The sequence below is a fragment of the Staurois parvus genome, unplaced genomic scaffold, assembly GCF_062004578.1.
Source record: "Staurois parvus isolate SC_StPar_1 unplaced genomic scaffold, SC_StPar_1.0 ptg000568l, whole genome shotgun sequence".
Taxonomy (NCBI): domain Eukaryota; kingdom Metazoa; phylum Chordata; class Amphibia; order Anura; family Ranidae; genus Staurois; species Staurois parvus.
The window spans coordinates 798,236-819,804 of NW_028318364.1; the positions used below are offsets into that span (position 1 = coordinate 798,236).

Sequence of the window (21,569 nt, forward strand, 5' to 3'; positions counted from 1 at the left end):
CCCATTATTGGTAGTAGTGGGAGGAATATTGCCCCATCATTGCTAACAGTGGGAGGAATGGTGCCCCATCATTGGTGACAGAGGAGGAATGGTGCCCCATCATTGGTGACAGAGGAGGAATGGTGCCCCATCATTGGTGACAGTGGGAGGAATGGTGCCCCATAATTGGTATTAGTGGGAGGGATAGTGCCCCATCATTGGTGACAGTGGGAGGAATGGTGACCCATCATTGGTGACAGTGGGAGGAATGGTGCCCCATCATTGGTGACAGTGGGAGGAATGGTGCCCCGTCATTGGTATTTGTGGGAGGAATGGTGCCCCATCTCTTGTGACAGTAGGAGGAATGGTGCCCCTTAATTGATATTAGTGGGAGGGATAGTGTCCCATCGTTGGTGACAGTAGAAGGAATGGTGCCCCATCATTGGTAGTAGTGGGAGGAATAGTGTCCCAACATTGAGCCAGTGGGAGGAATAGTGCGCCATCATTGGTGTCGGGGGGAATAGTGCCCCATCATTGGTGTCAGTGGGAGGAATAGTGCCCTATCCTTGGTGTCAGTAGGGGGAATAGTGCCCCATCATTGGTATTAGTGGGAGGAATAGTGCCCCATCATTGGTGTCAGTGGGAGGAATAGAGCCCTATCATTGGTGTCAGTGGGGGGAATAGTGCCCCATACTTGGTATTAGTTGAAGGAATAGTATCTACTTGTTTATATCAGTGGGGTGAATAGTGCCCCATCATTGGTGTCAGTGGGAGGAATAGTGCCCCATTATTGGTGTCAGTGGGAGGAATAGTGCCCCATCATTGGTGTCAGTGGGGGGAATAGTACGCCATCATTGGTATCAGTGGGATGAATAATGCCCCATCATTGGTGTCAGTGGGGAAATAGTGCCCCATAATTGGTGTCAGTGGGATGAATAGTGCCCCATCATTGGTGTCAGTGGGGGGAATAGTGCCCCATCATTGGTGTCAATGGGATGAATAATGCCCCATCATTGGTGTCAGTGGAATGAATATGCCCCATCATTGGTGTCAGTGGGGGGAACAGTGCCCCATCATTGGTGTCAATGGGATGAATAATGCCCCATCACTGGTGTCAGTGGGATGAATAGTGCCCCATCACTGGTGTCAGTGGGATGAATAGTGCCCCATCATTGGTGTCAGTGGGATGAATAGTGCCCCATCATTGGTATCAGAGGAAGGAATAGTGCCCCATCATTGGTGTCAGTGGGATGAATAGTGCCCCATCATTGGTATCAGAGGAAGGAATAGTGCCCCATCATTGGTGTCAGTGGGATGAATAGTGCCCCATCATTGGTGTCAGTGGGAGGAAGAGTGCCCCATCATTGGTGTCAGTGGGATGAATAGTGCCCCATCATTGGTGTCAGTGGTAGAATAGTGCCCCATCATTGGTGTCAGTGGAATGAATAGTGCTCCATCATTGGTGTCAGTGGGATGAATAGTGCCCCATCATTGGTGTCAGTGGGAGGAATAGTGCCCCATCATTGGTATCAGAGGAAGGAATAGTGCCCCATCATTGGTGTCAGTGGAAGAGTGCCCCATCATTGGTGTCAGTGGGATGAATAGTGCCCCATCATTGGTGTCAGTGGGATGAATAGTGCCCCATCATTGGTGTCAGTGGGATGAATAGTGCCCCATCATTGGTGTCAGTGGGAGGAATAGTGCCCCGTCATTGGTGTCAGTGGGAGGAATAGTGCCCCATCATTTGTATCAGAGGAAGGAATAGTGCTCCATCCTTGGTATTGGAGGAATAGTATCTAATTGTTTATATCAGTGGGATGAATAATGCCCCATCATTGGTGTCAGTGGGATGAATAGTATCTAATTGTTTATATCAGTGGGAGGAATTTTGCCCCACCATTGGTGTCAGTGGAAATGATACCTCCTTGTTGGTGTCAGTAGGAGGAATAGTACCCCGAGGGCCATATAGAGGCAGGCAAAGGGCCACAGTTTGGAGCGCACTGGATTAGGATATACTACAGAAGAACATCCCTAATGCTTATTCAGCAATTCCCGACTTTTTTGGTTACCACACTAAATATGGCAGCCTTAGCTTCAGCGGATATGGAGTAGCTGCGCATGATTTTAACGTCGCTGCCCTTAGCAATCATGGCGGCATACAGTTCAGGCATTATGGGTAGTAACTAACCAGCGCTGCAGGGGGGGCGTGTACGGCTATGCGGGTAGCTGGCAAAGCGGCTCGGGATGTCTCCGTTGTAGTATGGCAGGTACCCGGGAAAATGTAACGCTTTCCAATGACACCCCCGGCCCGGGGGCCCTCTCCGGTCACGGGGAGCAGAAGCGCCCCCTGCAGCCTGAGGAGACTTACTCCTGCAGACAGGAGAACGAACTTCAGGTCCTGGAGGCCATCTATGGGGAAGACTTCACCGACCTCCGGAGAACTTCTGTGTGGAAGGTAGACGAGTCTGATGTGTGACATGTGGCGTACACACTGCCCTGAGCCCACTGCGTGCGCAGCACCAGGACAGGGCTCCCCCCAATGTATTGTTGGTTTGGTCCAGAGTATGAGATAAGTCAGGACTGGTACACATGGCGTAATAAACACTGATATCTACGCAGGACTGTGCTGGCGGGAAGATCACACGTAAAAATAACACACCCACCACCATAAGAGCTGGACTGAACCTATAGGGACCTATTTTTTTTTTTCTTGACAAAACTTTCTGCAGAAATTAGTGAATTCCTTGCATTTAAATGTAACCCCTTCATGGTGAGCGTGCGTGTTTATGTGGCCTTATGGAGGTGGGGCCATATATATACGTGTTTGTGCTGAGAGCACACTGTCCAGGAGGCCAGGTTGCCAGTCACCTGGGTGCTGTGATATTCTCTGATTGGCTGTCACTGTGATCAGTCACCGTCCAGCCTGCCCCCTATGTCGTATTATCCTATTGAATGAGGAAAGAGATACATGATATCTTTTTTTTTTTTTTGCTAGAGGAGAAAAGTGTAAGCCTTGGTTCGCATACACTATAATGCCAAAAGTATTGGTCGGCCTGCCTTTACACGCACATGAACTTTAATGGCATCCCAGTCTAGTCTGTTTGGTTCAATATTGAGTTGGCCCTGCCCTTTGCAGTTATAACAGCTTCAACTCTTCTGGGAAGGCTGTCCACAAGGTTTACGAGTGTGTCTATGGGAATGTTTGACCATTCTTCCAGAAGCGCATTTGTGAGGTCAGGCACTGATGTCGGACGAGAAGGCCTGGCTCACAGTCTCTGCTCTAATTCATCCCAAAGGTGTTCTATCAGGTTGGGGTGAGGACTCTGTACAGGCCAGTCAAGTTCCTCCACCCCAAACCCACTCATCCATGTCTTTATGAACCTTGCTTTGTGCAATCATGTTGGAACAGGAAGGGGCCATCCCCAAACACAAAGTTGGGAGCATGAGATTGTCCAAAATGTCTTGGTATGCTGACGCCCTAAGAGTTCCCTTCACTGGAACTAAGGGGCCAAGCCCAACCCCTAAAAAACAACCCCACACCATAATCCCCCCCCCCCCCCAAACTTTACACTTGGCAAAATGCAGTCAGGCAAGTACCGTTCTCCTGGCAAACTCCAAACCTAGACACGTCCATCAGATTGTCAGACAGAGAAGCATTCATCACTCCAGAGAACGCGTCTCTATTGCTCTAGAGTCCAGTGGCTGCGAGCTTTACACCACTGCATCCAATGCTTTGCATTGCACTTGGTGATGTAAGGCTTGGATGTAGCTGCTTGGCCATGGAAACCCATTCCATGAAGATCTCTATGCACTGTTGTGCTAATCTGAAGGCCACACGAAGTTTGGAGGTCTTTAGCTATTGACTCTGCAAATAGTTGGCCACTTCTGTGCTCTTCAGCATGTGCTGACCCAGCTCTGTCATTTTACGTGGCCTATCACTTCATGGCTGAGTTACTGTTTTTCCCAGTTGCTTCCACTTTGTTATAATACTACACGGCTCAAAAAATTAAAGGAACACTTTTTAATAAGAGTATAGCATCAAGTCAATTAAACGCCAGGGATATTGATCTGGTCTGTTCAGTAGCAGAGGGGGTTGTTAATCAGTTTCAGCTGCTTTGGTGTTAATGAAATTAACAACAGGTGCACTAGATGGGCAACAATGAGATGATCCCCACAACAGGAATGGTTTTACAGGTGGAGGCTACTGACAATTTTTTTCCCTACTCTTCTTTCTGTTTTTCACTAGTTTTGCATTTGGCTAGGGTCATTGTCACTACTGGTAGCATTAGGTGATACCTGGACCCTACAGAGTTTGCACAGGCAGTCCAAATCCTCTATGATGTCACATCAACATGTGCCATTCCCAGAAGGTTTGCTGTGTCTCCCAGCACTCAAAAAGCATGGAGGAGATTCCAGGAGACAGGCAGTTACTTTAGGAGAGCTGGAAGGTCCTTAACCCATCAACAGGACCAGTATCAGCTCCTTTTGTGCAAGGAAGAGCACTGCCAGAGCCCTGCAAAATGACCTTCAGGAGGGTGTGGATGTCTCTGATCAAACAATCAGAAACACACTTCATGAGGGTGGCCTGAGGGTCTGACGTCCTCTAGTGGGCCCTGTGCTAACTGTCGGCACCATAGAGCTCGATTGGCATTTGCCATTGAACACCAGAATTGGCAAGTCCGACCACTAGCGCCCTGTGTTTTTAACAGATGAGAGCAGGTTCACCCTGAGCACATGTGACAGATGTGGAAAGGGTCTGAAGAAGCCATGGAGAACGTTACGCTGCCTGTAACATCATTAAGCATGACTGTTTTTGTGGTGGGTCAGTGATAGTCTTGGTAAGCATATCGATGGAGGGACACACAGACCTCTACAGGCTAGACAATGGCACCCTGACTGCCATTAGGTTTTGGATGAAATCCTTGGACCCATTGTCAGACATTACTCTGGTACAGTGGGTCCTGGGTTCCTCCTGGTGCACGACAATGCCCGGCCTCATCTCGTGAGAGTATGCAGGCAGTTCCTGGAGGATGATGGAATGGCCCCCAAACTCGCCTGACCTAAATCCAATAATACACCTCTGGGATATCATGTTTCGGTCCATCCACCAGGTTGCATCTCAGACTGTCCAGGAACTCAGTGATGCTCTGTTCCAGATCTGGGAGGAAATACCCCAGGACACCATCCATCGTCTCATTAGGCGCATGCCCCGACGTCAGGCATGCATACAAGCACATGGGGGCCATACAAACTGAGTACTATTTTGAGTTGCTGCAATGAAATTTCAGCAAAATGGACTAGCCTGCTGCATCACTTTTTCACTTTGATTTTCAGGGTGTCTGTGAATTCAGTCCTCTGCAGGTTGATAAATTTCATTTCCATCAAACGATGGAGCATCCTTACATTCCTAACACATTACTCCATATCAGTATAGATGTCCAGCATGATATTTTTCCCCATTGAGATCTGATGTGTTTTCAAAGAGGTTCTTTCATTTTTTTTGAGCAGTGAACTAACAGTTGACCGTGGAATATTTAGTAGCAAGGACATTTCACCGATGGACTTATTGCACAGATGGCAACCTATCACGGTATCACGTTTGAAATCATTGAGCTCCTGAGAGTGAACCATTCTTTCACAAATGTTTGTAGAAGCAGTCGGCGTGCCTAGGTGCTTGATTTTATACACCTGTGGCTGGGGCAGCACAGTGGCTAAATGGTTAGGACTTCCTCCTGGGAGTACTAGGGTTGTTGGTTTGAATCCCAACCATGGCACCACCTGCCTGGAGTTAGCATGTTCTCCCTGTGCCTGCTTGGGTTTCCTCTGGGTACTCCGGTTTCCTTCCGCACTCCAAAGACATGCTGATAGGTTAATTGGATCCTGTCTAAATTGCCCTAGTGAGTGTATGTATGAATGTAAGTTAGGGACCTTAGATTGTACGCCCCTTGAGGGTTAGGAACTGATGTGAATGTACAATATATATGTAAAGCGCTGCGTAAATTGACTGCGCTATATAAGTACCTGAAATAAATAAAATAATAAACCTGTGGCCATGAAGCTGACTGGAACACCTATACTTTTGCCAATATAGTGTATGCGAGGATCGGAAACCTGTGCATAATCACGCGTGTTCCTAACCCACAGGCAAAACACACTGCTCTTTTGCTAAATGCATGGGGGGTACCATTCCTAGTAGTACCCCCATGTGTCAAAAATGTGGCATGTTTTCGGGTACATAAAAATGCAGCAGCACCATGCAGTCCTGTACTGCTTTTTTCTCCATGTTTACTGCAGGTACAGCAGCTAATGCAAATGAATGACCACACAACTGTACAGATATGAACTAAGACTAAACAAAGATGTGTGTGTAAATAAAATTAAAAAAATAAAATAAAAACAGCTTTGATCAGGGGTTGATCTAGGTTAGGATCAAAGGTCATGGTTAGAGTACAAGGTCAGGGTCAGTGTATTTTAGGTAGGATTAAAAAAAACTGCTGTACATTGTGGTGAGCTGTACCTCTCCTGTGCTGTACATTGTGGTGAGCTGTACCTCTCCTGTGCTGGACATTGTGGTGAGCTGTACCTCTCCTGTGCTGGACATTGTGGTGAGCTGTACCTCTCCTGTGCTGGACATTGTGGTGAGCTGTACCTCTCCTGTGCTGGACATTGTGGTGAGCTGTACCTCTCCTGTGCTGGACATTGTGGTGAGCTGTACCTCTCCTGTGCTGGACATTGTGGTGAGCTGTACCTCTCCTGTGCTGGACATTGTGGTGAGCTGTACCTCTCCTGTGCTGTACTTTGTGGTGAGCTGTACCTCTCCTGTGCTGGATATTGTGGTGAGCTGTACCTCTCCTGTGCTGTACGTTGTGGTGAGCTGTACCTCTCCTGTGCTGTACGTTGTGGTGAGCCGTACCTCTCCTGTGCTGTACGTTGTGGTGAGCCGTACCTCTCCTGTGCTGTACGTTGTGGTGAGCCGTACCTCTCCTGTGCTGTACGTTGTGGTGAGCCGTACCTCTCCTGTGCTGTACGTTGTGGTGAGCCGTACCTCTCCTGTGCTGTACGTTGTGGTGAGCTGTACCTCTCCTGTGCTGTACGTTGTGGTGAGCTGTACCTCTCCTATGCTGTATGTCGTGGTGAGCTGTACCTCTCCTGTGCTGTACGTTGTGGTGAGATGTACCTCTCCTGTGCTGTACGTTGTGGTGAGATGTACCTCTCCTATGCTTTACGTTGTGGTGAGATGTACCTCTCCTGTGCTGTACGTTGTGGTGAGCTGTACCTCTCCTGTGCTGTACGTTGTGGTGAGATGTACCTCTCCTATGCTGTACGTTGTGGTGAGATGTACCTCTCCTATGCTTTACGTTGTGGTGAGATGTACCTCTCCTATGCTGTACGTTGTGGTGAGATGTACCTCTCCTATGCTTTACGTTGTGGTGAGATGTACCTCTCCTATGCTGTACGTTGTGGTGAGATGTAGCTCTGCTATGCTGTACGTTGTGGTGAGCTGTGGATTTTGTTGTCTAAAATTTAGCTTTGCTCCTAAGACTTTCATTAGGGTGTATTCATATTTGCAACATGGTCTCTAATGAATTTGTTAGGAAAAATACTTTTTTGTGTTACCAAATCTTGTTTGCAATCAATGGCCCGCATTTGTGGGAGTATTTTATAGTATAGCGACCCATAGAAAATTTTGATTCTGAAAGGAAAGTAAATATTTTCTGACAAATCTGTTGGGGTGTACTCATTTATGTTGACCACTGTATGTAAAAAAAAAAAAAATACTCTGCATAAATGGCTGTGGGGCGGGTTTGTAAGGGCCTTTGTGGACAGGCTTTTGTTCATGTTACAATTGCTTCATTCTTCTAGTTTAGGGGAATACAGAAGTAGCTTGGAGTCTATCAAATGCACCTGTCCATGAATTGTGGGCGATTGGAGAAACCTCATACTGATATTCAAAACAAGTGAACTGATACAGACCGACACCTGTTGACAGGGGCTTAATACAAGCAGCAGCATCAGTGATCTCAGGATGTGTATATAGTATATGGTGACAGCTGTTCACTTTTCTGTTTCTTGAATGGTTTCTTATTATATTATCTTTTGTTCTTCCAGGTTAAGCAGCCTCCAGAAGTTACTCTTGCTTTACGTCCTCAGGGTAATGATTGTCATGTCAAACTGGACCTATGGGTGAAGTGTCCACAAACATACCCTGATGTGTGAGTATTCCAAATTTAATAACTTTTTTGACCAACTTGAAATGTAATCGCAAAGAACTATGAAAGGATCACTGTGCCTGGTCTCTTATGAAGAAGTTAGACAAAGAATGAATGGGTTTCTAGTTAATGGACAGCTTTTTACTGTACTGACACACACATATAACACATTTATGAGAGCCTGATTGCACCCTATTCTTGACTTGATTGATTGGGGTTGATTTACTAAAATTGGAGAGTGCAAAATCTGGAATAGCTGTGCATTGTAGCCAATCAGCTTCTAACTTCATCTTGTTCAATTAAGCTTTGACAAAAAAAAACAAAAAACTGGAAGCTGATTGGTTTTTATGCAGATGCACCAGATTTGCACACTCCAGTTTTCGTAAATCAACCCCATTGAGTAACCTGTGGACCTTCCAGGGGCATGATTTCTTCTTCTGACCCTCATGAGTGCTGATGACTTCCTCATCTATGCTTTAGTTTTGCCTCATTTGCTGTTTGTCCAAGTACCACTACTTCAATTTTATTAAGCTGTTGTTGAATGTTTACAAATCTGCATATACCACACACAGTCATGTCCAAATATATTGGCACTTCTGCATTTCTGTCAGATAATGCACCACTTCTCCCAGAAAATTGTTAGGCATTCTCATGTTTATTTCTTTCTCTTGGTATGACACAAAAAAGTGGAGGAACAAAAATCCAAATCTGACACAATCCACTCAAAACTCTAAAAATGGAATGGACAAAATTATTGGCGCCTTCTCAAAATTGTAATGATAGAAGTAATCAGCGCTCTCAAAATAATGAGTTCAATATTGTCTCTGTATAACCGAAGATCAAACGTCATACATCCATCACATTCTTTCTGTGAATCCAATCTTCCCATACAGTGATCTCGTGAAAAAAAAATGTAATATAGTGTAGTATTCTCAATACACCATGCTTCAAATCCTGTCCAATGTACTCACATTTATAATAAAAAAGCATATGTGTATTTGTTCACCAGTGTTCTTCTTTATCTACCCTTACCCTTCATATAGGGAGACAGACTAGCGGAAAACCCTCAAAGAAGATAAGACTTTAAAGGCATTGTACTCATACAGATCATAGTAGATAAACAATAACATTTATTGGTTCACATAAAAATGGTAAGAAATTTCACATCCATTTTGTACAAAATTTTCATTAAAATCATACAGCTTAAAAAATGATGTAGTGTCCCACAGAAAATGCTGACGTGTTTCGCTGTTCACATTTGCTTCATCAGGGACCCTTCGGGACTGTTTACATAATTTTTTCACAGTTCTTGCACGACTATAAAATCATTCAAGTAAACAACATTACATCTCTAATTTACAAAAGCTTACCACCACATCTATTTGAATCACAGTTACCACTACTTCCTGAGAGGGCGCTATATGTGTAGTTGAAACGCCCTCACCTCACCAAAAACGTGAGGGAGGGCTGCCTGGACATCAGGCCACGAAGAGAAGAGGGAGGAGCAGGCTACTACTGGCCAATGGATTCACACTAGAATAAGAAATTTATAAAAATGAAAAATATAATAATTATAACAAAAAAAACCCAAAACACAACAACAAAGACCTATAAAACAAAAAATACTCTCTTATCTGTCGAACAAATAAATAACCACATGGAAGAGGGCCGATTAGCCTTAAAAAAGGACCCAACTAATCCAGATAAACATAGCGTGATGTAACTTGCTACAGCTGTTAAAAATAAGTTAACTTGTAGAAAGAGGACTAATTTGTATCAAGAAGAAGGCATTATTGCAAAAACAAGTCACTATCTGATGATCAAGTGCCTATTCGGTCCTCCACACGAACCAACCCTACATAATGCCCACAACTGGGTAAAGACTATATCAATAATACCACACTGCTGATAATAAATAATATTTCACTAAAAGAATGTCTTCGCCAGTATGTTGGACCCAGTTATATTGTGCCAAATATCAAACCTTAGTACTGATATATCATATTCGCATATGGTCAGCAGTATTCAAGCTGACCATATGCGAATATGATATAGTGTGTCAAAATGTCCCTGTCATAGTGCGAACCCACAACAGCAGGGCCTGCCTCTCTCCTCCCTAAATGGCCTCACCAGACGTGACACCACCACCCCGACATACGATATCAATTGACATCGGGCCGCTTGTGATGTCACATCTGGCACAAGGGTCACAGATGAAAGGGCAAGTGGAACGCAAACAATCAGGCGGAGGTAGAGAAACCGCCTCCAACCAATGGGGGAAAGAAAAAAAAATATATATATATACACACATGCATGTTGTATATCCAATCAATTATTCTCAGATCACTTCAGCTCTGTGTCTCCTTGTGTCTGGTACTTAGTCGTCTCACATGAAGATCTACACAATTTCACCCAAAATACAAAATACCAATATAGTGTAATACTGTTTTCTAAAAATCTCTCCCAGATAGAAAGCCACTCATATTATAATATATTAACTGTGCATTCCCATTAATACCCATAGAAGGATCCACCAAATGTTTCACCTTGCCAAAGATGCTCCAAGCTCCTTACTAAATTTCCAATAAACTGTGCTTTAAATAAACCATTCTACCTCCTTCCTACTCTTTACCAGCGCGACGTGTGCGAATGGTCTCCAAAAAAACCCCAAAGACTAATATAGTGTGATATTGCTTATAAACAACGCATGAAAATAAAACTTGAAACCACTCATTTCCATACCACCAAAATAGTGCATATCTCTTTAAATGATACAGATCCACCGCATGCACATGTTTAATAGTGTCACTCCATGCACTTTACCAGATTGGTACCTTTCAAATCACTTTCAAACCATACATTTATTAAAATCTATGCACTTACAAACATTCAGTATAAAAAACACCCGTAACCACTTCCAAAATGGCTACTGCGGCACTTCCAGTGTACGCAATTATGTCAATTCCGGCGCCTGAAGTTACTTCCAACTGGTTTCATCAAGACTACTTTCAAAATACCTTCTCAAAATTGTAAGGAATAATTGCATTCCAAGTGTGTGGTGCTCCTGTAATTTGTAATTAAAATCAATTAACAGGCACTGACAATATAGAATTCTCACCGACAACCAGTTAAAATGGTGGAAAATTGACTCGACCTTTCTGTTGTGTGTCTCTGTGTGCCACATGGAGCATGGAGAAGAAAAAGAGCAGCAAATAATTGTCTGAAGATTTGAGAGCAAAATTTGTGGAAAAGCATGGGCAATCTCAAGGATTCAAGTCCATCTCCAGAGATCTTAATGTTCCTGTGTCTACTGTGCGCAACATTGTCAAGACGTTTACAGCCCATGGCACTGTAGCTAATCTCCCTGGAAGTGGACGAAAAAGAAAAAATTGATCAAAGATTGCAATGAAAGATTGTTTGACTGGTGGGAAAAGAACCTTGATCAACTTCCAGACAAATTCAAGCTGACCTTCAAGCACAGGGTACAACTGTTTCAGCTTGCAATATATGTCGCCATCTGAATGAATAGTGATGCTATGGTAGGAGACCCAAGAGGACCCCACTGCTGACACAGAAATATAAAAAGCCAAATTGGAGTTTGCCAAAACTTACCAGAAGAAGGCAAAATCCTTTTGGAAGAATGTGCTGTGGACAGGTGCAACAAAATTAAAGCTTTTTGGTAAAGTCCATCATTCTACTGTTTTCATAAAAAGAAACAAAGCCTTTAAAGAATAGGATATAGTCCCTACAGTAAAAATGGTGGAGGTTTACTGATGTTTTTGGGTTGCTTTGCTGCTTCAGGCACTGGATGTCTTAAGCATATGCTTGTCATTATGAAATCTGAAGATTACCCAAGAATTCTGGGGTGCAGTGTAGGGCCCAATGTCCAAAAGTTGGGCGTCCGCCAGAGGTCATGGGTCTTACAGCACGACATTCACCCACAAAACACGTCAAAAAGCACCCAAAAATGGTTTAAGACAAAGCGTTAGAGTACTGAACTGGTCAGCAATGAGTTTGGATCTCAATCCCATAGAGCACTTGTGGAGAAATCTCCAAACAGCAGTTGGGAACAGGAACCCTTCCAATCTGAGAGACCTGGAGCAGTTGGCAAAAGAAGAGTGGTCCAAAATTCCAGTAGAGAGGTGTAGGAAACTCATTGATGTTTACAGGAAGTGATTGATTTCAGTTATTTTTTCCAAAGAGTGTGCTGCCAAATATTAAATTGAAAGTGCCGATAATTTTGTCCAGTCCATTTTGGAGTTTTGGGTGGAATGTATCAAGTATGGATTTTTTGTTTCTCCACTTTTTTGTGTCATACTAATACAAACAAAAGAAATAAACATGAGAGAGCCTAAATATTTGCAGTTGCAACAATTTTTTGGGCAAAGTGCATTATCTGACAGAAATGCAGGGGTGCCAATATTTTTGGCCATGACTGACTCTATTTTATATCACTTCCCTAACGCGTTCTGTTGTGGACAGAGAAGGCATTTGACAGGTGACCATTGACACGGATTCTTGGATTTTTGCAGTAGGTGTAGTGTATTGGTACGTAATCCTATAGATTGAAGGACTGCTTCCATATAATCCCAGGCCTCCCTGTCGAATGCCTTCTCTGCGTCAAGGGATAAAAAGAACCATGAATACTTTGTAGAATTGGAGGTAAGCCACTTGGCCCTTAGAGCTTAAAGTGTTTGAGATGGAGAAGGCGATTAGCTAGTATCTTAGCAATTATTTTCAAGTCTACATTTAGTAGAGAGATAGGGTGGTAGTTGATAACCGATGTGGCGTCTTTGCCATCTTTGGGGATGACCGTGATGTTAGCCTCTAATATGTTCGTAGTTTGGGGAGCTGGAGACATTTGGGAATTGAAAGCTTTTAAATACGGACCTGCGAGTAGCGGGGGAAGTTTTATAATACACCGCTGTAAACCCTTCAGGGTCTGGGCTCTTTCCAGATTTAAGTTGTGTAATCGCTAGTCGCAATTCATCTCCAGATAAAGGTTTTCTAACTCAGTAGCCAACGAATCTGAGATATGTTTTGAACAATATTGTTGCAGAAAATCTCAAGGGCTTTCTAGTATGCCATGCTGCATTCGTAGGTGTCTGAGAAGGTACGTTATATAAACCTGAATTGTAACTCTCAAACTGGGCTGCTATATCTTCTGTTTTGGAAAAGACTGTACCTTGAGCGTCTCGGATATGGTGTATCGTTAGGTCTGCCTTCTGGGATTGAAGGGCTCTAGCCAGATATCTACTGCTTTTGTTGCCTTGTGTACAGAAGAGTTTTTTGGATAGGACAAATTTGCGTTTCAATTTATGGCCTAGTTCTTCTAACAAAAGTGATCTAGCTTGGGTGAGGTCATGGAGTGTTAGCTGTGCACATGATTGTTTGTGTCGATTCGAGTAGTTTTATGCGGTTGATAGGTTTTAAGGTCTTAGCTTGACGCCGTTTTTTTTAATTGCCTCAGACATTGCCAGTAGAGTACCTCTGATAACACATTTGTGGACCTCCCATTGTGTCATGGGTGTAACGTTTGGTGTGTCATTTTCTGTAAAGAAGGTACGGATACAGGAAGGAAGTTCATCCAGTTGGCATTTATCAGTGAGAAGGGAAGAGTTGAGTCTCCAGATTTTCGTGTAAAGCAGAGATTTGGAGAAAGTCACGGTGAACGAGACAGGGTGGTGGTCGGAAAGAAACATGGGTTCTATTGTTGCATTGCGGAGGAAGGGAGATATTTTTGAGATATAAAGAGGTAGTCAATATGTGAGTATCTATTGTGGGGTGCAGAGAAAAAGGTGTAATTCTTAACTGTCAGGTTTAACGTCCTAAACGTGTCATGTAGGACAGGGCTTAAAATGTCAAGTACTGAGCTACTAGCCAGGCCTTAAGAGTTACTCGCCACCAACAAACTCACACAAACAGAGACACCTGTACACACACGCAGACATGTACATACATGTACACACACACAGACATGTACACACACACAGAAACATGTACACACACGCACAATGTACACACACATACAGCCACATGCATAGACACACAGGCATGTACAGACACGCATACACACAGATACATGTACATACAAAGAAATACACATGCACAGACATGTACATACATACACAGATACATGTACGTACATACACACAAACACACGTACATACAGACACACACATACATGTACATACACGCAGACACATGTACAGATACATACATGTACATACACACAGACACATGTACATGCATACACAGACGCACGCACGCTGTTAAGTGCTCTCTCCTCTCCCCTGAAGCCACCACTGGCTGACATAGAGGATCACGTGACCATAGTGAGCTGAAATCAGGTAGGCGTGTGCGCGCACACACACACCCCCCCCCCCCTATAAAAAGTTGCAGTTCTTCGTTGTTCACTCACAGATCCGGGTACTGCACTCTAGGAGGAGGCAGAGAGCACAGCACACACTCCTTCCTTTGCTTTCACTGCGCTTAGCTATTGAGCAGTGTGATGGCTCCCAGTCCCAATGACAGATCTGGCCTGAGCTTCGAGCCTGCTCAGCAAGATGGCCCTGGGGTACACACTCGCCCCCACCAAAATTTCCACTCGCCATTGGCGATCAGGCGAGTGGAAATTTCAAGGCCTGATGTACGAGGAGATTCTGCAATTGCAATTTAATTGGACGCAGAGCTTTGTACGTCAAGGATGATTTGCCCGATGAAGTGTCTAAGAGTGGATTGAGGGCTAAATTAAAGTCTCCGCCTAGAATTAGCATACCAGAATGAAAGCCGGCTAAAAGCTGGAGAAGCTTACCTGGGTGACATTTGGGCTATAAATATTAGAAATGTGATCTGTCGTCCTTGTAGGGAACCTTTATGAAAGACATAGCGTTCGTCCATACTTGTCTCTTGGCTGGGTCTGGAATAACTCGGGAATATTGCGGCTCAGCTGTGTGCCCAGATCTAGCGGTGAATGGGAATGGGTGGAGGAAACACTCCCCGCTGATTTCCCCATCTCACCGTGTGATCTCCTTCTGCTTTTTACTCAGACAGGGACCTCCTGTGAGCAGGAGCTCCTCTAGCAAGTGGCCATTATAGAGTGGGACCAGACCACGCCCCCTTAATCTTTGCTGTCAGTCATTTGTAAATAACTTTGAAATGCTTTGTACCAAAATAAAAATTTTAAACAGGACAAATTATAGGATACAATTTATTCTTTTTATCTACAGTAATAATCAATTTATTTAAACTAGCACTGATCAAAGTAGAAAAAATTGTGTTTCTTTTTTTTTTGTCTGTCGATTGCATAAACAATAAAATAATATTTCCAAGACAATGTAACAAAAAAGTATTGTTTGTCATAAAAAACAAAATGTATGCCTTGGTCATATTAAGTCGGGGGTTTGCAAGCCGTCTATCACGATCTATCCATCGACCGCGAGCAGCCGAAGGGTAGGTCATGAACGTGGTTCTTCTTTGCCGGTTTTTCCCCCCAGCCTCTGTCGCTCTCATCTTCACTGCAGAGCGGAGAGCAGGAGACAGAAAAGTACTGGCTAGAGGGTGAGAGCGGGAGCTGCTTCAGTTAACAAGCAAGTGATTGGTTGCTAGGATGTTGGGCAGACCTAGCAGCCAATCACCAGCTTGTTAATAGGAAAAGTTAACTGTGGCAGCTCCTGCCCTCCATCTGATTTGCGTACAACTGTGTAAGGTAGGAGAGTGCTACTTACACATTGGTGTGTGTGTGTGTATGTAATGATGTGAAGGGGCAAAGGACAGAGTACACTTCTTTGGGGGGAGGGCACAGGACAATCCTAGGGAGCAGAGGACACTGCTATGATGGACAGAGGACAGTACAGTACAGTCGTTAATGGGAGAGGGGTGATGTGAAGAGGACACTGCTGGGGAGGTGAAGGGGGGCAGAAGACATTACTGTGTGGGGTGATGTGAAGGGGGCAGAGAACACTGTTCTTCATGTCGTCTTTATATCGGGGGTTAATAGTGGTTTTTTGTTTTTTGAAAGGGCATCCCTTCCCCAGGGATCTTTGATTTCCTTCATGTTGTTCAGGTAGATCTCAGCCTCTGAAAGATTGCCCACCCCTGTACTAAGTAATGTAACAGGCCCATAGCAGAAATGTAAACATAAATCTGGTCCGTAGAGGATTTAAAAGTGTGAGAGCAGAACTGGTTAAAGTACAACTGCCATAAAAGAAACGTAGGGGCTGCTATTGATTTTGGTTGCTCTTTTTTTTTTTTTTTAAATCCACGGAGGTGCTCAAAAACAAAAACCCGATAAGTGTAGAGAAAAAAAGTACAAGTGCAAAAAACACCAACACAAAAAAGTGCGCTTAGGGGTGTGCTTTTAGACCACCCCCTGAAGGGGTAGGATCCCTACCCTGATCCCTCAAGGCGCAAGGCTCCTGACAGGGACAAAGGTTTCCAACATGGTCCACCTAGCCAAAAGGCCTGGCAGACCCCTTTCCTTGTGATCAGCCGAAGCCGACCAACAAGTACTTGGTTGAGGGGCTCTCCTGAAGAGAGATCCCCCCAAGGATCAAAAGAGGAAGGAGCATGAGGGCCACACATCCTCCCCCTAGACGTCAGGGCAGGCCTGAGGAGCCACACCCTCCATCCAGCGAGGGAAAAAAAAAACACACACAAAGGTGACAAACAGTGGAGAAAAATAAATAAATAAGTGGCCATGCAATTGTGCACTGGCTAGGCCCTGAGGCCCATAGCAAAAAAATTGCCCTGGACTGCCCTTGCACTGGTTTAGAACAGTGACCATGTGCACTTTTCACTCGTGGCCCACCCCCATGTGTTACTAAGAGCACCCCTGGGGGCAACTCTCTGCCTCCCTGGCCAGACAAGGTAGACCCATTCAGAACAGGAGGAACTGGGCCCCTCCGGTTTAGCCGGGGTAATTAATCCCGGGCCCCAACAGCCTGTGGGCGCCTCGCTTTCTGTTCCAGCTGGTACTATCCTTCAGAGTCCCCATCATACCACACAAAACATTGCCAAAAGTATTGGGATGCCTGCCTTTACACGCACATGAACTTTAATGGCCTCCCAGTCTTAGTCCGTAGGATTCAGTATTGAGTTGGCCCACCCTTTGCAGCTATAACAGCTTCAACTTATCTGGGAAGGCTGTCCACAAGGTTTAGGAGTGTGTGTATGGAATGTTTGACCATTTTTCCAGAAGCAAATTCGTGAGGTCAGGCACTGATGTTGGACAAGAAGGCCTGGCTCGCATTCTCCGCTCTAATTCATCCCAAAGGTGTTTTATCTGGTTGAGGTCAGGACTCTATGTAGGTCAGTCAAGTTCCTCCACCCCAAACTCACTCATCCATGTCTTTATGGACCTTGCTTTGTGCACTGGTGCACAGTCATGTTGGAACAGGAAGGGGCCATCCCCAAACTGTTACTACAATTGTCTTGGTATGTTGATGCATTAAGAGTTCCCTTCACTGGAACTAAGGGGCCAAGCCCAACCCCTGAAAAACAACCCCACACCAAAATCCCCCCTCCACCAAACTTTACACTTGGCACAATGCAGTCAGGCAAATACTGGTCTCCTGGCAACGGCCAAACCCAGACACGGCTATCAGATTGCAAGACAGAGAAGCATGATTCGTCACTCCAGAGAACACGTTTCCACTGCTTTAGAGTCCAGTGGCGGCGTGCTTTACACCACTGCATCCAACGCTTTGCATTGCAGTTGGTGATGTAAGGCTTGGATGCAGCTGCCCGGCCATGGAAACCCATTCCATGAAGCTCTCTAGGCACTGTTGTTGTGCTAATCTGAAGGCCACACAAAGTTTGGAGGTCTTTAGCTAGTGACTCTGCAGACAGTTGGCGACTTCTGCGCACTGTGCGCTTCAGCATGCACTGACCCCACGCTGTCATTTTTCGTGGCTGAGTTGCTGTTGTTCCCAGTTGCTTCCACTTTATTATAATACCACTAACAGCTGACCGTGGAATATTTAGTAGCAAGGAAATTTCACAGATTGACTTATTGCACAGGTGGCAACCTATCACGGTACCACGCTTGAATTCACTGAGCTCCTGAGAGCGACCCATTCTTTCACAAATGTTTGTAGGGGTGGAGACTGTAGTGGGGTGTGGCAGAAGAATGCAGAAAAAAGCAGTAGACTGATCATCTCAGTAAAGAGCTGTGCAGGGGAACTTGTCAGCCCAAGTCGGCCATTGGAGGACAGACAGGCTGTGATCCCAGCACAGCCAGAAAACTTACCATGTTGCCTATTGTGGTCATTTTGAAATGGGAAAGCATTGGGACTGGTAGGATAACCAGGTATTTTACACAAAGGAAGCAATGCAAAGGGGAAATGATATTGTTTAATCCAAATACATGGTACAACAGACACAATAATATGAAATGATTGGGTAACATACACTTTAACCTTTGCAGAGAGATGACTGTTTCTGCACAGAGCGCAGCGGTTCTACGCTATAACATGCTGCCACGGTACAGGCTTTTATACTCAGGCTGTAGCTATAATTGTGAAAATATGTTGTGCATATTTGCAAATCACTCCAAAAAGCTTTCCTGCACACAGTGGAATCTAGTTGTGCTTTACAATTAATAAAAGGCTCTGTTAGCTTCTTGGAAATGTTTTGCAGATGTTTTTTTAATAGATTTTTTTCTTTGTGTGTTTAAAGAATTGTAAGTTGTTTATTTTGTATTTTTCTTTCTCTTTTGTGTGTCATAGGTCACCCGAAATAAAACTGAAAAATGTGAAGGGTTTATCGAATGAAAATGTCAGTTCTCTGATATCTAGTTTAGAGGAGCTGGCCACACAGCTTTGCGGGGAGGTAATACTGTTTATCTTGAGAGCAATGTCCGATCTTGTCTATGTCCTGTATAATAATGTCTACATATCTTATTGGAGGACATTAGAAATTGTCTCTCTTGCACATGCAGCACCATACCTCAGCAGAAATCTGTTTATTACGGACTACCACACATCTCTGGGCTTTTACCCATTGCTAAAAACAGCCTTCATACATAATAGTTTTCCAAATCCAATGCGTGTTTTCATTTATTAACCTACGCTAAAATGTTTTAAATCATAAGTCTTTGGTTTGGTAAACTATTATGTATGAAGGCTGTATTTAGCAATGGCTCAAAGCCCAGTGATGTTCAGTAGTCCATGATACCCAGATTCTGCTGTTTATTACAGTCAGAACTATGATTTTTTTTATTTTTGCCCTGAGTGTGTTCAACATTACCATTTTTAAATGTGCATAATAAGGTCCTTTTTGCTACTTCTTCACGCCAGCTTGATTGACTGTGCCAGACATGCCAGGCCTCTGTTCCTGTAAATCCAACTTGATTGTGGCATTGTGTACTGTACTGTACACTTGCTCTGAACATATTGTTAAAGCCACAGACAGAGTGAAGAAGCTAGAGGTCAACCACATCATCTCCTAGCACTTGTAACATGTCTAAATGTACCTTTTGTCATAAAAATGTTTTCCTCTTTCATGGAGCAGAGACAGCCAGACTATTGCTATGTGTCATAGTGCTGTGGTTAATTGTAAAACAGAAAATCCTAATCAAAGGCATACTAGTCATGAGGCTGTTTAACCACTTGCCCTCCAGAAGATTTACCTCCCCCTTCTTGACTAGGCCATTTTTTGCTATACAGCAATGCTCTGCTTTAGCTGACAGTTGTGCGGTCATGCAACACTGTACACAAATTAAATTTATATAATTGGATATCTATTTACTTGGTGCAACTTCATGTTTTATATAATTTATATCTTAAATAACGTACAGTACTTGTTCTCCAGCAGTATTCTCTGCCTACTATTGTTGTTTTGACTCATTTATATAGTTTATACAGCGGGCAAAAAATGTATTGTCACCATTTTTCTCAGTAAATATATTCACTGGCCACTTTACACCTTGCTAGTGCCAAGAAGATATCATCCACACCAACACCAGCCTGAACTGTTGATACAAGGCAGGATGGATCCATGCTTTCATGTTGTTTATGCCATATCCTGACTGTTAGGGATCCGGGTGTGACCAGAAATGTGTGGACTGACACAGGGAAGTAGCAGGCTTCAAGAACACAGGCGTAGTCAGGGCTGGAGAGGTGGAATGGTCAGGCAGGCCGCAAGGTACTGTCAGGCTCCGCTTAACGGGATCCCTAGTGGTCCACAGCACGGGGTTTCCCAGGACGCGGAGTCTAAGTCCCAGTCTGCCTTTTCACCAGAGCCCCTGATGGTGGGGATGGACTTGGTGCAAGACTGGAACCAGGTCGCGCCCCTGGGCACCCCCGGCGGTGGTAGAGGGGTCCCGCTGAGGGTGTGTGCCCGGGATGAGCCTGCTGTGAAGGGCATGACAGATCCCGATCGGAGCGGGATGGATGGGATGACAGATCCCGATCGGAGCGGGATGGATGGGATGACAGATCCCGATCCGAGCGGGATGGATGGGATGACAGATCCCGATCCGAGCGGGATGGATGGGATGACAGATCCCGATCCGAGCGGGATGGTTGGGATGACAGATCCCGATCCGAGCGGGATGGATGGGCTGACAGTCAGGAGTAGGCGAGGTCAGACTAGCCGGTTCGGTATCGTGCGGGCAGCGTGGTACAGGGGGAGCAGGCAGAGAATAGTCAGGGTCACAAGCCGGGTTAAGTAACTCACGGACACCGTGGTATAGGGGATCAGGCAGAAGGATGGTCAGGCAAGCCAGGGGTTCAACAGGAGATGGTCAGCAGAGGTCAGGATCAAGCAGGGTCAGCAACGAGGCAGGAACACAGGATACCAGGTACAAGGGCTCATGGGAAAACATACACCAAGGCCCAGATCACAGGCCTGGTCATTCTTTATATGCACCTCCTGCAATCAGCCTCAGGTGTTTTGACTGATTGCAGGAATGAGCCTCTGGTTGCTGAGAGCACCCGCTGGCCAGCCCTGGTACTGCAACACACAAGGCAGGTGAGTCCCACCACTATTGGCGAGTCCATTCCTGACACTGACCATCTGAATGTCGCAGCTGAAATCAAATACCCATTCCCCTCTGATCTTTGACATCAACAAGGCATTTTTGTCCACCACAACTACCACTCACTGGATATTTTCTCTTTTTCGGACTGTTCCCTGTAAACCCTAGAGATGGTTGTGCCTGAAAGTCCCAGTAGATCAGCAGTTTTTGAAATAGTCAGACTAGCCCATCTGGCGCTAACAACGATGCCATGTTCAAAGTCACTTAAATCCCGTTTCTTCCCCACTTCAATGCTTGGTTTGAACTTCAGCAAATCGCCTCCACCATGTTCTGCATGCCTAAATGCATTGAGTTGCTGCCATGTGATTGGCTGACTAGCAGTTTGTTACCAAGCAATTGAA

General features: G+C 44.8%; 1 protein-coding gene across 1 annotated transcript in view; it reads left to right on the forward strand.

Annotated features, from left to right (window-relative positions):
- Positions 1 to 2,169: 2,169 nt before the first annotated feature.
- EIF2AK4 (eukaryotic translation initiation factor 2 alpha kinase 4) overlaps positions 2,170 to 21,569 on the forward strand; it is an 87,429-nt gene continuing 68,029 nt past the window's right edge. Inside the window, exons 1-3 of the mRNA XM_089691663.1 lie at positions 2,170 to 2,434; positions 8,089 to 8,192; positions 18,917 to 19,019. Coding sequence (XP_089547789.1) covers positions 2,240 to 2,434; positions 8,089 to 8,192; positions 18,917 to 19,019 — 402 coding nt within the window. The 5' untranslated portion in view covers positions 2,170 to 2,239. The remainder of the gene's footprint in view (positions 2,435 to 8,088; positions 8,193 to 18,916; positions 19,020 to 21,569) is intronic.